We start from the raw sequence: 18,067 nt of genomic DNA, 5'->3' as shown, positions 1-18,067 counted from the left end.
GGTACTCACCAGAAAAATTAGTATCAGCATTTATGAATTATGCCTCCCTTTATGCCTCTAATCCAGTTTTAAAAACAAGTCCCTCTCTTTTGTCTTAAACAAAGGCAGGTATTGGTTCAATGTAGAAGCTAGTTTATTAACTGCCCTGATAAACAGACCCTTTTGAATAGTTTTGGAAATGAAATTTGCAAATGTTTTGCTATTGCAAGTGAAGAAGGCAGGCAGAACATGACTCTTTTAGGCACTTTTTATTTTCAAAAAAAATTGTCGTTAATATATAAACATCTCATTCTCTCAAAAAAATTCTACAACTATACAGCTGTTTGCTCCATTATTTGCATAGGAAATGACCACAATACAAAAATAAGAAGGAAAAAGAAGCAAAACAGCAACTGATTTATGTTTTATGCAGTAATGTTTCCATGTATAAACATTTTGAAGCCGCTTACAAAATATTTACACCACTTGTCATCTATGTACACATTTTAAGAGCAACTTTTCTAACAAAGAAAACTATAATTTATCAAGTTATGAAAATTTTCTAAAAAAACTTACTATAGTACCACAAAATAAATAAACAATATTTTAAAAACAAAATTAAAATTTCAATTAAGACCCCTTTTGGCATTTTCCGTATTTATTCTGCCCTTTGGTTAATAGCATCAGCATCACATTACTAGTTTATATTGCATATATGTAGCACTTGCTTCCGTAAGTTTTCAACATGTCGTTTGTAATTAAAGGCAGACACTGAGTCAGTACGAACAGTAGATTAACTAACCTGCACTGTAATTTAGGTAAAATTACTGTGTCACTGTACATTACATGCAAACTCCACATAAACTGGCATTTAACTACTGCATGAGCAAATTACCTCGGTATATGAAAACTCCATCATGAATTCAACATTTTCATATATGAAAACTGCATCATAAATTACACAAGTCCTCCTCCTTAAAAATGATAGGTTAGCTTATTGTAAGAGGTTTAACTTTTTGTATACTGTAGCTATCTTTAAGCTCTTCAGTTCACAATTCATATAAAATGTCTTTTCATATTTAAAATAAACAATCCTATTTTAATCAGTGCATTAAATCTGCTTTTAAAGTTCATTTGAATGATTATTATTTCTTTCCCTTAAAGAAATGAATTTGGTAAGGTTTAAGAGGTATCTCACCACAAACTCTAACTGTAAATGTATTCATGGTTATTTTCAAATTACTTATGATTTCTCCCCCCCAAAATCTTAGAAAACTTGTAATAAACATATAAAGCTGATTTGCGTATTTACAAAATCTTGAATAGCAAATATAGGCAACTCATAAAAAAGCAAAACAAAACGAAATACACACTTATTTGTTCAATGGCTATTTGTGAATTGCCAGGTACACTGCGTACCTCACCTCTAAAGAATTAGTCTAATGTTGAAAAACCACTTGATGTCAAGTAAAATCTTGACGCACAATCCAGCCTTCTTCCTGTGCCTGCCCAATGACTTGTTTACTAAACACTGTCACGTTAAATGCGGGTGCTTAGGTAAAAACACTGCAAACACACCTTGCCACCCCACCCCCACCCCCACGCTGAGATGTGGCTGCCTGTCATGAGATGAAATCTGCTTGAGTAAAGCCATACATTACAGCAAGCATTCCAGATTCTTAAAAGGACCAAACACTTTGGTATTAATACAACGTATTCCCTGTTTTCTCAAATATACAAAATATACATTTCCAGTTTTTTTGTTGTTTCTTTTTTATATATATATATAGTTAATTTTGTAGTTTAAAATGTTGCCAAGTGAACTGCAGACCGTCAGTGTGACCTGCATAAGCACAGCAGGCCCACAGCGGCGGCTCTCAGTTCTGGTGCCTCTTCATGTGCAGGGCCAGGTGGTCAGAGCGGGAGAAGCTGCGGTTGCACACCCCGCACTGGAACGGCTTGGCCCCAGTGTGCTTCCGGTAGTGGCGCGTGAGCTCGTCGGAGCGGGCGAACCTCCAGTCACAGCCTTCCCAGGTGCATTTGTATGGCTTCTCGCCTGTGACAATGAACACAGAGAAGAAGTGAGGTGCCCTGCTCATAAGACAAACGTAGTCAGTATCATAGATACTGCCTGAAAATAATTTAAAAAAAAAAATCATGGTCCAAGAGAAGAAAAGTTCATGAATTCTGTTACTGACTCACTTCTCAAAGTCATCCACTGAACAGTCACTGTCTCATAGAATGCTACTTCACCTACTCATACATAGAAAAAGTATTCCATGTACCAGTGAGGAATAAAAAAACCTGCAATTTTAAATGTGCTAGGTGAATCAGTGCTCCTGCATAAATAAATCCATTAAATGGCTAGATAGCTTGGGCGGCTTCATCATCGCTATCCAAATACAATGTCTACACTAATGCACACACATTAAATGAGTGAAGACTAATGGCTGTAAGGTAGCCAAGAGAGGAAGCTGCTCAGACCACCAACAGTAAAGGTCCTCCAACTGGTCCTCCAACTGGTCCTAGGTGTTTCTCAACTAGCCAGACTGCAACTTTCAGCACATACTCAACACAAGGCCTCCGAATTGGAGTACTGGGGCACCTGCTCTTTGAAATTCACGCCACCACATACACGTTCACACCCTCCCATTCTTCAGATGGAAGCAGAAGAGAAAAATGGTAAGTTCAACTGTGTTAAAGCTTTATGCATGTGCTATTTAACAAATTCCTCAATCGGATCAGAAAGTCTGGAACAGATCATTTCACTTTGGTAAAGTCATGAAACCACCATAACAACTCAACATTTGCTGATTTTTGCATTAATTTCTCTATGTAAAGCACTGCACCAAAAAAATCATGAAAACTCACTTTAAAGCACTGAGTGGCATGGCTCGGTGGGCTGCGCATCCTGCAGCAAACCACGGTGTCCCCAGGTTTGATCGTCCCCTGCTCAGGACACCTGCCTGGGTTGTGGGTTAGGTCCTCCCCTCCCCCCCGTTGGGGGCATGCGAGAGGCAACCAATCGATCCATGTTTCTCTCCCTCTTTCTTCCTCCCTTCCCCTTTCTAAAATAAATGACCTTAAAAAAATGTTCATTTTATAAATGACTTGCCAGGTTTCTATCATGTGCTGGGCATTGCCCTGAATGCCTGGAACACAACAGTCAGAAACAAAAACGCCTGGCCTCGCGGAGCTTACAGGGTGTAACGCACACTTTTACACGTCCCTGACCCTTTCTTCAACAGCTCTCTCCACTTAAACAGTGAGTGGATAACTGGCTGCTGCCCCACTGCAATCTGCAATCCTCTTAATGCTGTCTGAAGCTTGCTAATCCTTTAAAATTACTCCATATTCATAATGCAGTTTTAAGATTAATTAATCCTATTTGAGATCCTGTAGTCCTCTAAATAAACCCCAAAACCTAAGAATCCCATTAACTTGTAGTTCCTATACTTATGCTTTATTGTCTTAATAGTCTATAAATTTGTTAGTTTAAGATGAGTTTGTGAGATAAATTTGCACATTAAACCTCTGAATAGCTGAGCTCTGAAATCCCTTTTAAAATATTTTCTTCTAGAAGAGAAGAACCTCAAAGTTGCCCTGACCACTCCTCACCATGAAACTCAACAACCTTTCTGCCCAGTTTAGCAGTATCATGTTCAGGAAGTTGTGAGATTACTCAGCTGTGTCCAAATTTTAAAAGATATTGTCCACACCAACTGAGATTTCTACAACCTGTGGTTAATATATTTTTGCTATTCTGCTAACCCGTCTTACTTAAAATTCCATAAGGACGAAGAAGGAAGAGCCAGAATGGCTCTGTGAAATCTGCACTAATTATTGCCCATGAAACTTCTCTTTCAACTCCTCCTGACTAGTGTGCATCCCGGGCCACCTTTCCTGTCTCCTCTCCTCTGACTCTGAACCAAAACACCATCATTTTGGGTTTTTTAATTTCCTTTTTGTTTCCTATTGCTCTATTTGTAAAATGGACGTTTTAATTTCTGAATTTTTTCTTTCCTCTCATAGTAAATTCTAAGCTTTTAAGCTAATACACTTAAACTCTTTAAGTAACATAAGAAATAAAGAACTTTTCTTTCACTTATATTCACATTTAATCTGTTTCATACTAGCAGTAAAAGGAGCTATCACTCCTGTACATGGAAATCAAATACAAAAAAAAAAAAAAAACAAAACTGTCTGCACACAAGTGTTTGTTTTTGCTCCTTGTGAAAAATAAATTCACAAAAACAAACATGTTGGTTAAATACTTTACTGTCATTTAATGGAAAGTTATTTCTCATGTCTGAGGCAAGGAAAAAAAATTCCTCAACTGCCCCAATTTTAAAAGAAATCATTCTACTAGTCTTTTGAACTTAAATAATTAAATAGCAAGAGAACTGAATTCTCAGAGTTTAAGAAATAAGGGACAGTAGCCTCTTTTTGTTCACTATTTTTATTGGCTATAAAGCAATAAACTGCACCAATATTTTTAAAAGTTTACTGATTGGCTGGAAAACGGTAGCTAATTAAGTTCCTAAAACATTTGGGCTTTTGCTCCCTATTTATGCACATCTATAGATTGTTTAGCCAAGAATACTACCAGTGTCTGGGACATTAATTATGGGACCAAGTCTTGTAAAACAAGGACAACTGTTCCCCACTTGGGGCAGTTTCTCCGGGATTTGTTCAAGTGTCAACACCGTTCAAGTAAAACAGTGTAGAGGAAGCTGGTACCCAATTTCTGGCCAAAGAGCCGATTTGGGCCTTTCTTCCTCAGCCAGAAACACTATGCACAGCACTTCTGGGAAACCAAACTGACTTCCTTTAAGTTATTTCAACAGGATAGAGCTTTCAAAAGTTTAATTGGATTTTTACAGAATCCTTGTCCAATACCACCAATTTAAAATATTTAGTTAAGCTCTTTCAACATCAACTGTATTTTTAAGTTCTTATGCTGTTAATGTGAAACTTTCCAAAGGCAAAAAGAAAAAAGCGACAAGTTTTTACAGCATGAAAAACAAGCTTCCACTTTATCTCTCAAATGAGGTATGCATTTTTTCATTCTATTTTAAAATTGCTATGACTTTTTTGCTAGGAACCCCTAATCTTTTTAAAAAAACGTTCAAGTCAAACATACATATCATCCATACCAAGAAAGTCAGTATCCATGTTCAACAAAAACACTTCCGGTGGAAGGAAGGCACAGACACGAACGTCAGGAGCACGCACTCCAGTCGGGAGGTAGCTGCACAGCGGCGAGCTCCACACGTCAGGAATCCCGGCATGCCACTTACCCTCAATGTCCTACACTTCAATCCTCCACTAGCAAACATTAGTAACTCTCTATCATGATTTTAAGGAACACGTAGATATTGTTCAAATTTATTTAAAGATCCCAAAACCACTTGTGAAGGACAGTTAAGGACAGCATAACAGACTCAGAGCAGGCCTCGGCGCTGGCTGCCTGGAGCCCAGGGCCCTCGGTGAAGACCCACCTGTCAGTCCATGGGGACTAAACTGTGCTCCCACTGATGACCCCCAAATATTACTGAATAATGGGTTCCCTTTACCCAGGCTAAGCAGAACATATTTTGAAGTATTCAAAAAATCTTTAGTGATGAACTAAAAAAATTATCTATTTCATTTTCTCCCCCTCTGATGAACAGCCAAAAATGACTTGAACGTAGCACAGCAGAATGGGAGGTTTCTCTGCTCTGCTGAACATATTCAATAGACTCATACCAAGGCCTCCCCTAGAATGTTTTACAAAGATTCTTCTACCTATAATGTTCCACATTATAAGTAGATTCTTCTAATAAAAGAAAAGCATCACAGATAAAAATATTTTTTTAATTATTTTATGTGACTTTTAAAAAGTTTATTACAGTAAATTTGCCACCTGGTTTCCTTTCTGAAGGCTAAATATGATTATCTAAATCATATTTAATAAAGGCTAAAAACCACCAACATTAAAGTCAATGTTTAATGAACAAGCATGTAACCTGTACTAAATTACTTGCAGAAAACAACAAATAAGACTTGGCCTCTGGCTGCAAAGACTTGAAATCCATATCCTATTCTGAGACCTGAAATAATGCAAACTGTTAAAGTAGAATAAATCATTTCAACAATTAGTATTTAATCTCAATTGTTAAAACTTAAGAGTCCTGAACCTCAAAATGAGCTCTTAACTTCAGGAGGAAAATATATTCATGCAATTCAATAACAGATTTTCCCCCATCATTAGAGACTAAGGGAATTTACTGTCTTAATCAGTATCTATACATTTTAATAAAAGGTAAAGAAATAAACATTAACCCCCAAATAAAGTAAATTCATGAATATTAGATATCTAAAAAAGATAAAGTAGAATGATTTAGGCTCATTAATTTATATTTTTATGCAACAATGGCAACCCTTGAAACAGAAGGGTAGGCAGTTCATTTCAAAGATTAGTAGTATTAGTATCTAATTGATGCATTTATAAAATGCATCTTAATATTTACTGTAGTATCTCTATCAATAATGTACCCACTTTAAGCAAACTGATTAAAGGATATGTTAAGAAAGAAAATTCCCTGTCTTGCTCTTGGTCAATTTGTATTGATCTGTCTTTAAAATCTGATTCACCTTGTCCCTTCCAGAAAACCTCAGAACAGCTCACTTGTCAGCATCCCCATCATCACTTAAGTTCCTTTTGAAGGACTGATTTGCACTTGCACATATATTGCTGTATAAAGGCTTTAAATGGCTGTATTTTGCTTCCAACTGGCTTTGAAAGTTTCTCAAGGGCAGAGACTGTCTTCTATTCCAGCAGTAATGCCACAATTCTAATGCTTCTTTAGAACAATCACTAATTTGGCTCAAGTCTGACCAATTCGGTTATTTTCATTAATGAAAAGAAGGGAAGGTGTAAGAGAAGAAGCACATAGTGTGTAAGTCTATTGCAGTGTCCTTTTTTTAATGGCCTTGCTTGCAACAAGGCTTTGCCTGGTTTTCTTCTGCCTAGGATCACTGAGGATGATCCAAGTAAATGTGCGCTTATGTGAAAATCATGCTTTTTGCCTTTCTATCCTATAGTTTTACAGGGACAGGTAAATTCTATATCAACAAGTTTTCTTTTATTGTACTGGACTGCGTTTGATGAAAACTAGGAAGTTCTGGATGCCTTACTATTGGTCACATGGCAGCAAGGGGACTTCTGGGGACAGAGAACAGTGATCTAGTAAATCTAAAGGGGGAGAGGTAGGGATACCCTGACAAGGTTTACACAGTCTAGACCCCAGCAGAATGAAGTCTCCAGGCTCCTAATCTACTGCTGCTTCTCCTGAGGATCCGCAACAAAAGCAATGGAGAGCACCCTGTATCATCAACGGTGTCAATGAAATGAAATACCAGCTGTTGAGTCTTCTGACAGAAAGACAATACTCACATTCACTTTCTTACAGAGCCCAAAATAATTTTGTTATTGATGAAATATTTTACCCAAAATAGAAAAATTCCCTATTTTCATTTTCCAGCACCGACCAAGTACTAAATATCTTTTCCTTTAATTTGCATTTAATGTAGTTACCTTGATCAGAATACTTCCTCCCAACTCAAAGGTTTGGACTTACAAAGTTAGTCAAAAAGAAATGTATTCTTCTACCTAGATGTTTTTTTCTAATGAAAGTTATCTACAGTGCACATTTAAAACAGTAAGCCAACCTTAATTAGAATTGTTGGAGATCCTTGAATATAAATAATACAGGCTGACAGAATAAAAATGCTGTTACAGAGATACTTTTACTAAAGTAGGCCATTACTTTGTTTCTAATCCTTCACCAGAAAAGATGTAGGTCATCAAGTAAACAGCTACTACATTCTATAGAACTAAAAATATCTGCCAAAGTAAAAATCTTCGGTGATTAAAATACTGCTTCTAAAATAAAAATCACATTTTCTCTACCTTTACAGCTGATTGTTTCTACCTAAACTTGAACAACTCTATTTAATCAACTCAAGAACAAATCTTCTCCCACTCATTTATAAGAAAAGGGAAGATATTCTCTTTGGATTTACTACAAGGTCAGTCCAGTGTTTGCTTGATCAAATTCAACTTCTTAACCTTCGATATGAGCTTTATGATCACAGAACCAAAATTTCCCATCCAAATGTTTTTCAGATGAAAGAACAAGTCCTAGAAGCAAAGTTTAATCTTCCCAGTGAGAGTCAGTAAAAAGAAAGAAGCTTTCAAACCCATAAATACCTCTCCAGAGGTCTGAAACCAAGAAGTCTCTTAAACCCCCCTTTTTAACATGAGCTTGAAATTGCCAATATATAAAATAAAGCTGCAAATGAAAATAATTTAAGAATGTTTATCACTAGCAACAACTAACACTATGGACTAAATGTGGTATTTTTTCCTGCATAGCTTTCCAATATAGACTCAAAAAAAAAAAAATCATTGGGTACTAAATGTCATCCTGCATATCTTTAACCTCTACCATAACACAGGTTACACACTTAACCAATACTGATGCCTAGAACCAAACTATCGTTCACCTCCATTAAGTCCATATGTAATTATGCATATATTTTATATTTATAATATTAAGCTGATTTTAGCTCTAAATAACTTTCCAAGAAAGTGAAATCCTCCCTATTTTTAAAAGCATTTTCACTCTTTCCCACAGTTACACACACAAAAAAGAGAAAAGAAGTAACTCATTTCCAAAACATTTTCAATACTCTCTTAGTGGGGAAAAATCTTTACTGTCAACCCTGTCAATATTTTTAAATAAAAATCTATACCCAGTATATTTAATAAGTAATAATGTAGAGCAAAGTATGCAGAAATTTATACCTAAGGATTTTCTTAGTACCCAAACTGTAAACTAGAATCAATACTTAGGAACAAATCTCAAGCCAAAATTATGTACTTTAAAGCCTACACGGTAACATCTTAATATAAATGTGATTAGGAAATAATGTCCTACATAATCAAGTAAAGAGGAACATGGGAATTTACCCTCTTCACAGCCAGTCCAGGGGGAAAAATCCCTAAGATGGGCCGTGGAATCCCAAACACAACTCACTGTGAATGAAGTGAGTGCTTCGCAGTACAGCACTTCACTCAGAGTCCGTGTTGTGTTCCAGTGTGATTCGCGGGTTTCCATTTTCTTTTTGTGGGGTTGTTTCCAAATGTATTTTTCAGGGCAACCCTTAGCGAGCCATTTTGGGGGTCATACAGTGCACCCAGGACAGCTCGGGCATGGTGTCTGGGTACAAGGGACACTTGAGCCAAGTGTGCATGTGGCTCAAAGACTTTCTCTGCACAACCGCTCACTTTCTGACCTGTTCCAGAAAGCTGAGACTGATGAATGATCTAAAAGCGTTACTATACCCTACTTTCCCAGCTGCTTTAGCATATTCTCTAGGGTTAAATGCACATTCGTACGTGCGACTAAAACCACTAAGATTTCAGACATCTGTATAACGTTCGCTATTTACTTTTTCTTTGAAAAGTATTTTTCACTAACATGTAAACACAAGTTTCAAGGAAATTTCCACACTCAATGTATGAAAAATATTTTAACTGATGGTATTCACAGGCGTGCCAAAAAACAGTACCAGTGGTAAGAAAAATATTTCAATTCCTTACAAATTTTTCTTTGTATATATAGCCTGGGTTAAGTTAATTTAAATCTTCATTATGAAATTAAAGCTAGTCAATGAACAGAAACAACCATACTGCTGGCTGCAGCTGGTTTTTCTATTTGATTCATGAATCAGCTTACCAAGTACGTTGGTTTGTAGCAGCAAATGGAATGTGAATCTTTTTTTGAAAAAGGTGTTTGGGAGCAACTTTTAAATGGTGGCAATGAGTATAGCCCCTTACATACATCATGAGGCATACACAAATTTCAGGAGACAGTTCATATTTCAATGCTGTTAAAAGTACAACTATTTTGATTTGGAAATTTACCACTTCTTGACACTGTTGCCTAGAAGCAGCCACAATTATGTCTAACCAGAGACATGACATGTATGTAACACACGTTACAAGTAACACACAACCACATTCACCCCTGTAAGGGCTACGTCTATAAATATGCTATCATGTCTATGAAAACGTAACATGTTTTTTAAGTGAAATACAATTATTTCTTAGAATAGAGTCAGGTATTTTGTCTAACCATACAAAGATAGAACTTTCTATTGTATATTCTTCCTGAGTTAAAAAAAAAATGTATGAACTTAGAAAAACTTGAATGCCATGAGACTTCTCGTTCAAGAAAGTATCTTCTACTCTTTCGTCTAAGGTTTTTTTAAAAAGGTCTTTATTTTGAAAAGACTATTTCCTTGTGTTCAAATCTGCAAGTCAAGAAGCATTTACAATCTAAAAATCCAGAATAAGCATTTAAAAATAACTCAGATGTAGGTTGTTTTAATTGCTGAAATCATTTTTAAAACATAAGGTAACTTGACATTTTAAAGCATTTACAACTTCATTCCAAAGAAATGCTAGGGTGCTTCACATTCTGCCTGCAAAATGGCAATCATTTAAAAAATAACTTCAGTATCATCAAACATAACAACATTCCCATATAGATTGTTTTTTAAAATCCTATAATAAACTGGGCAAGGGAACAGAAAGAAAACAAAAAAAGCTATTAAACGAGAAAAGTACTTTAGAAAAATGCCTGGACCTTCAAAGGTAGAAGAAAAAAAAAAAAAAAAAAAACCCAGGCCTTTGCCGGCTTTGGATACATTCATTAAAAAAACAACAGGCAGGGTGGGGAGGATGCAATGAGAGCGAGGTAATTTTAAAAGGCATTGTCTAGAAACTAGAAATAAGGAGAAAACAACCTCAATGCTCTATGATTACCCACAAACGGGTTTAGCCAGAAGAACAAGTCTGCACAAACCCTCCCCAAGGCATTTGAAAGACAATCAAACAAAACTTTATTAAACTGGATTAAATGGCCTCTCTCATTAGATGTCGATGGCCACACATTTATGGTCAGGTGAAAAAGTCCATGAATGGGACCCAAATGAGGCCTAGGTCCTTTTTCCTTTGGTTTGTTTTTTATTAGTACAAGCATTGTTGAGACAGCCCACTATTAAATTTCTTCACCAGCAGGTCAAGTTCCAGAATTGCAGGTACAAGCACTCAGAGCACTAAACCCTGACTTGCAGGGGTTGCAAGGCCATTCAGATATGTTGTGACTACATCCCTGCAATACACTTGATTATATCACTAGATGCAATTGCACCCCTTTTATTAGGAGACTTTGACCTCATGAAAAAACGTTCCCTTCTCCCTATCTCTTATTTCAAGGACTTCCAAAAGAAAAACAACAGTCCGAATGTTTCGAAGTTACTTCCACTTCCCCTTAATCAAAATTCAGGTAAAAACCATTTTCAATGTTCCCTTCCTTAGCATGTATTTTATAAAAGGGTATTTTACTACTACTACATGTGGTGTGTTCTTGGACTTGTCATTTATATTTTGAAAACTTTAGATTGAGTTTATTCTATGCTTAATGAGCATTTGTTCCACATATTCTGGAAGCACAGTTTCTACTTGGGCTACTTACATAGGAACTTGCCTTTTATGCAATCAATTTGTGTACCTCTAAAAACGTCAGGCCCAAAAACCCCAATCATTTCACTAATAAATACATGAGATGTCTTTTCTTTTAAAGCAGTTTCTCGGAAAGCCCTGGAATCTACCACACTGTTGCCAGTGTTATTTAGATTTTAATGAGTAGTGCTGATCACTGGGCTATCAAGCAGTACCTAACTGACGTACAGAATGTCTGCAGCCATGTTCCTCAGTGCCATGTCTCAGCACTGACCTTCGTTCAAAGGCTTTTACTTTTAATGCAGCAGTTAGAGATAACTACTTCATTTATCAAAAACTCTATTTCCATAGTAACATCTAGCCTGGGGAGATTCAAGTCCTTACACTAATCCAACAACCCATTCAAAGGAACTGTTGAATACTTTGGTTTCCATAGCAATGATGGAATAAAACATTTTGCTAGGTCATTGCTTTTATTAGCAAACTTTAGGTAAGGCTGTGTTTAATGAGAGAAAAATAAAACACAGTCACTTTGTATAAGTTCTTTCCTTTAGGGCTGTCCTTTTAACAGCATTGCAAATAGTAACCATCTATACGCTTGAAAATATTTTGGTATTTGGAGGTTTTGAAAGTATGCCACCTGGTTTTGTCCTGATACAGGTTCTGATACAAAGTTTTAAAATTAAAAAGCATTTAAATGTGATTGCATACATGAAATAAGTATTTGTAAAATTATAGAGCCTAAACTTAATAGCACATTTTGAAATATTTCACAGAAGCTAGAATACCACCTCTCCTTCACACCAAATGTAGACTGGGATAGGGCATCGAAAAACTTTTTAAACCACGACCCCATCTTTGTTCGACTTCAATACTTTCATATTCCAGCCCTTCCTTTCATCAAGCACAGAAAAAAGATGCTGAACACCGGTATTTTAGGCTAAAGATAAAACTAAGATAATGTATTAAGCAATTATGATCTACATGCTAAATGGACCTTTTTTTCAGTGTGTAATGTAGCTTTATAGAAGCCAACTGATTTGTTAAAGAAAAAAATGAGTTACATTTTTCCCCTTCATGATAAGAAATAGCCGTTCCATTACAAGTTTTAAAATCCATTAGTAAACATCGTCGTTTACATTTTTAGGTAATTAATTCTACGTGAGATGACAGGGCAGGGCCTTAGTGAGGGAACATCGGCCTTCCTGGAACCAGGCTTTTTCACTGGACTGAATTTTGAGCCAAGCCAGTGCTGAAAAGGTAGGCCATTAAAAAATACAAGTTGACAGAAGAAAGAAGAGATCAAACAAGTGTTGGCTTTTAAAAGGATGAATACCACTTACACTATTTAAACAACTCACAGAATTAACAAGAAAATTACATACCAGTATGAGTCCTCAGGTGAGCTTTTAAATGAGAAGACTTCGTATAAACTTTTGTGCAGCCTAAAATAAAGCAGAAGAGAAACAGCTTGTCATTTTGGAGATCCTTTGAAATCTTTACATTTGATGGCTGGATGTTTACAATCTGGCTTTAAAGAAGAAATCTCTTACGCTAGATATCTGAAGCTTCAGTTTTAAAAAGCACTCCCCTATTCCCTTACTAAAGGCATTAAAGTGATTTGCTTTACCTACATATCATTTTAGCAGAAAGAGGATAATCAAGTCAAGCTATGAATGTGAAATGTGTTTATACTCCAGTAGGTGTTTTATACTAGTAACACGTACTTCGGTGATTTAAAACTGCTAATGGCTCCAGAGCTGACAGTGTTAAACCATTATCCAAGATGACTGCCATTTTCTGCAGTCCTACAGTGCCTGTTTCTTCATGTAGTATGTCATGCTATATCACGTAGCTCAATCAACAAATTATACCCTGTATTAATCATAAACTAGCTTATGCCAGCAACTTGCAGGTAAATTCACTTCTGTCATCAATTCATGTTTTGGGTCACGTATCTCAGTCAACAATGAGCGTGTGGTGCTCATACACTATCAGAATGAACTTAAATCTATTCTGTAGACAGTCTTGTCTTGTAAGCGGCCTCCTCAATCCCCACTTCATTACTACACCACATTTTCTCCTATTTTACCTCTGTGATGTCTTTTCAGGGTACCTAATTTAGAAGTAGAAACTCCAATTTATGACTGGAAATGTTAAAGTAAGTCTGACGTATAACTCAAATTCAAATTCTTACTTAACGTTAAAGAGAAAAAAGTCTAAGTATCTTTTTTCCCCAGAATATTCTAGCCCTTTTTTAAAACATCAAATCAGCAACAGACAATTAACAGCACATCCCAGGATAAGACATCGAGACTGGGATATGAAAAGAACAAAGTAGGTGGTTTTTACCGTCAAGCACTCTTCTCTTTGTGAATGTAAAACCTGAGTTTGGACAAAGGCACACACGAGCATTAAATACACGATGCTTCAACCAGGTAAGACCACATACCAGGGTAATCGCAGTAGTGGATGCGGCGTTTCTCCAAATCGGGGTTACTCCTTCTATTGTATCTGACGGGCTGGATGTTTTGCGAATTCACTGGCAGGGTGGCAGGTAAATTTGGATTGTGAATTGCCAGTTTAGAAGCAATTGTAGCAGCATAGGATGGAGGTGGGGTTAAATTCTGGAGCATCTCTGCTTGTCTATCTGGACTTCCAGGCTCTGAGCTGGGTGGTGACGGGGGAAAGTAAGTGGCCTGCTGTGGAAGAAACTGACTTGGCATTGTGTATGTGCAAGGGGGCATGCCCTGGAACTGTTTCATCGACGTCTGCGGAACAGCAGAGGTGTGTGTGTTAAGGCCTGCCATGGCGGCTGACATAGAAACATTAAGAGTGTCCATTACGGCTGTCTGGTTTGTAGAACTGGGCATATCTAGATCCGGGGTGTTCAGTAGCTGGTACAGGTGGCCCTGCGGGGGGACAGAAAGATGAAGATCTGGTGTAGGAAGTTCTTGTTTGATGAAAATATTGTTCACCTCTGGAGCTGTGGTCTGGTGTGAGCTGAATATACTGGTGAACTCGGGGAGGGCCTGGGTCGGGGCCGGAGGAGGGGCAGTCGTTTCACTCTGGTGGCTGAAAATGGTAACAGGTTCTGTCTTGATGTGTGTTACGCACGGTCTCTGGGATTTGTAGAGGCCAGTTCTCAGGTGAGTGATGTCAGGGAGGAAGACGTTCATGTTGATACTGTAAGGTAACCCTTCACTGTCAGTGAAGAACTGGTCTACGACTGAGGCACTGTCTCGTCTATACTTTTTATGCTCTGGAATTATAGAAACTGGAGGAAGCTGAGGTGTCAGGTACTTCTCCATTTCACATCTCGTCTGGAAAAAGAAGAGATACAAACATGCATAATCCACCTAATTCATCGTCTCACGGAGAACAAACAAACAGTGCTTACTAAAAATTCCCCAACAATCCCTGTGAAAAGTACTTGGGCAAACTCCTTCCAAGCGCTGCTTACAAACATACCAGGTTTATTTGCCAATTGTGTAATAATTGGTTCACTAAAACCCTAACGAAACTCTGTATAACGTGAATTTGGTAAAATCACTCCCACAATCACCCGAGGACAAAAAGTGAATGAGGCAAATCAAGCAAAAAGGAAGCGAACACAAAACATGTTCCTTTCTGATGCAATAATAAAGTACACATTATCGTCACTCACATCCAATCAGGAGCCCCTGCCCCATTACAGTTAGGTTTGCAACTGAAGTACGGTATTATAATATTACCAAAGGACCTCCATTCTACTCATCTCAAACAGGTAACTTTAATGTATGTTTTTTTTTAACTACGCAAACTTTAAAAATGTTGTTGCAAAGTTGTCGGAGTTTTTTTATTTCTGCTTAGATAGACCCTGATGAAATAGTTCATGTAAAACATATTCCTCGGCTATCTCAGTGCCTTCTCTGGTGCATAGATGATATGAAACCTTAATACAATGTTTTGATCAAAACATCGTGTCCACCAAAAGAACAAGTTCACATTCAACATTTGATCTAAGTGTTGATTTTAATCCGCAGATTCTGTAATTGGTTAATATGAAAATGAAATGTTCCTATTTATATCCCTATCTAAAACAGATCTTTAATTACCTAGGGGAAAATCACTCCCTTGGTAGAGTGTGCTAAGGAGCCCGTGGGTGGGAAGAGACTGCTGTATCACTAGCACAGTCACCAGCAAAACATTTATCATGTCCTCCTCTGTGGGATAATGCTCCATTCCCCCTTACTCTGTAAAAAGCCCAGTCATACCTTATACTCCTGGTCTCTCCTGAGCAAAAAACTGACAAACGGAAGGAAATAACCAAATTGTTTTCAAATGGTGATTTTTTTTTTTAAGGACATAATCCAGCTTGTAACAAGTCTTAGTCTTCTTAAAGCTATCTTTTCTTCCAGTATAACACAAACTTAAGTACTCTTTTAAACTTTTAACAACCGAAAAGGAAATTTTAAAAGAAATACACCCTAAGTAGATGGCTCATCAAAGGATTAACTCTGTCATCTTAATCGGTAAATAAAGTTGGGTTTTTTTGTTTTGTTTTGCTACTAACAATTTCAGCAGCGTTTCATGTCGGACCTCGTATCCTTCACTGAGGATGCAGACGCGGTTTCTCGGATAAACACGATTTAAAAATAAAAATTAACACTCTGATCATGTGAGTCATATCCCTGACAAATGCCACTGTCCTTTCACAGCACGACGACGCTCGCAGACACCCCCACCCGGGGTAGGAGCAGAATAGCAAATATACGATATACCAAGGGACTAGTAAATGTAGCGTCTTGAAATAAACCGAACTAAACCCTTTCGTGCCCTTCGCTACCGTGGTGGTTAGTGGTTTCTGATTTTAGCTCTTCCAGCTGTTTGCGTGTGGGTATGTTTCCAATTTTTTTTTCCTTGGGACACGCTGAAAGTCCCGGGAAGTTTTTTCTGGGCTATATAACTCCCTGCGTGGGCGAAAGAAACAGGCGGTTGCTCTAATTCGGCTGCCGGGCAAGTGTAAATGCCAAGTGCCAGCTTTCAACGCGGCTCCGGGAGGAAATTTACGCGCACATGAAGAAAACAACACCCCAGCTTTCTTTTTAAGGAAAAAATAATCACTCCAATGTACCTTTTACTTTCCCGGCTTCCCCAAGGCAGCCCCACGAGATAAGAAAATAGGACCCCGGGGAGCCCCTCCCAGCACCCCGATTTGCGTTCCCACTGAACACGAGACGACTTGGGGAGGGGGTGAGCCTCCCGGGCCACCGCACTGGGAGGAGGGGGGAGATTAAGGCGAAAGGCGGAATTTAGGTAAAGTTGGGCGTGAGGTACGAGGTTTGGTCCTCCAAGTGTAAAAAAACAAAGGTGCGCCGGAGCACCTAGTCTCCCTTTAACCTTTGCCGGACGGGCCCGCCAGGGCGAATTCATCCGGGACCCTCCTCTTCGGACCGGCCCACTTTCTCACTGCGAAATGCGGTGCCCCGGCGAGGAGGGCAGGGCGGGGCTGCCCACCCCAGCTCCCGCTCCCGGGGAGCCCGGACGCACGCCCCAGCCTGGAGCGGCCCCTGTCGCCCGCGCGTCGCAGCAGCGAGACACGCCCGAGCCCCAGGAGACAGGCAAGCCGCTCTTCCTACCTGGACCAGCTCTTCGGGGGGCAGCCGCGGGCCCGCGGCCGGCTGCGGCGCAGGCTGCGGAGGCTGAGGGGGCGCGGGCTGCGCCTGCGGGTGGTGGTGCGGGTGCTTCAGCTCCTCGCCGGAGAAGAGCGCCGCGTCGCGGGCCGGGTTCGCGGCGCCCAGCACGGGCTTGAGCTGCGCGAACACGGGCTCGTCCTGCGGAGCCGGTGGCTGGGGCACGGGTCCCAGGCGGGCGCTCATGGTCAGCACCCGCGTAGCCATGGGCACTCGGGGGGAGGCTCCGGTCGAGGGGCAGGGGTCGAGCGCACTTCCCACTTCGCCCACGCTGGCTCAGGCCGGCGAGCTCCACGCGGGGCCGCGGGCGGAGGAGGGGAGGCTCCGGGCGGACCCCTTAGTCCACAGTAGGCGCGGTTTTCGAAGGCGCGCACGAAAAGCAAAACTCTTCCGCTCGGCCACGCGAAAACGCCAACGTCCTCCGGGAGGCCACTTTCTCCCGCCCCGCCCCACCGCGCTCTCTCACTTGCCGGAGACCGCTCCCGCCACCGCTGATCTCCGCGAGCGAGCTGCGAACGCGCGTACCTGCCCCGCGACTACTGACACTTGACGCCCGCGTCTATTTTACCCAACTCCGGGTGGGCGTGGCGCGCCAGCTAGACTGGCAGAGCTGCAGCGAATCCCGAGGCCCGGAGGCCGGCCGGGCCGAACCTGCTAGCCTATGAGAAGGAAGAACTTCTCCCGCAGCCCCGCCTTCGCCTCACTGACCGCACCCCTCTCAGGCCACGAGCTTCGCGCTCAGGGCGGCCGCGCAGTTTGTACACAACTTCTCTGACAGTGGGCTGGCGGAGCTGGGGGCGGAGGAAAGGAGAGGAGCCGGTGGAATCTAGGAAGAGAG

General features: G+C 39.8%; 1 protein-coding gene across 1 annotated transcript; it reads right to left on the bottom strand.

Moving 5' to 3' along the window:
- Window positions 1-233: 233 nt before the first annotated feature.
- KLF5 (KLF transcription factor 5) lies at window positions 234-17,754 on the bottom strand. Its single transcript, XM_037153251.2, has 4 exons — window positions 17,176-17,754; window positions 14,007-14,877; window positions 12,940-12,999; window positions 234-2,035 (listed from the first exon to the last, which is right to left on the bottom strand). Exons 1-4 carry the CDS (start codon window positions 17,434-17,436, stop codon window positions 1,857-1,859), a joined length of 1,371 nt encoding a protein of 456 aa, XP_037009146.1. The 5' UTR covers window positions 17,437-17,754; the 3' UTR covers window positions 234-1,856.
- Window positions 17,755-18,067: the final 313 nt, after the last annotated feature.

Source organism: Artibeus jamaicensis, unplaced genomic scaffold, assembly GCF_021234435.1.
Source record: "Artibeus jamaicensis isolate MK-2021 breed Jamaican fruit bat unplaced genomic scaffold, CSHL_Jam_final contig_415, whole genome shotgun sequence".
Taxonomy (NCBI): domain Eukaryota; kingdom Metazoa; phylum Chordata; class Mammalia; order Chiroptera; family Phyllostomidae; genus Artibeus; species Artibeus jamaicensis.
This window is presented reverse-complemented; position numbering and strand designations above follow the sequence as displayed.

Bases quoted from the DNA above. Each gene is read 5' to 3' on its own strand.
- KLF5 (XM_037153251.2), bottom strand. From the start codon at position 17,436: ATGGCTACGCGGGTGCTGACCATGAGCGCCCGCCTGGGACCCGTGCCC. The intron at 14,878-17,175 runs GTAGGAAGAGCG...TTCTTTTTCCAG, and splicing joins CCCCCGAAGAGCTGGTCCAG to ACGAGATGTGAAATGGAGAA. The intron at 13,000-14,006 runs GTATGTGGTCTT...GCTTTATTTTAG, and splicing joins CCACTACTGCGATTACCCTG to GCTGCACAAAAGTTTATACG.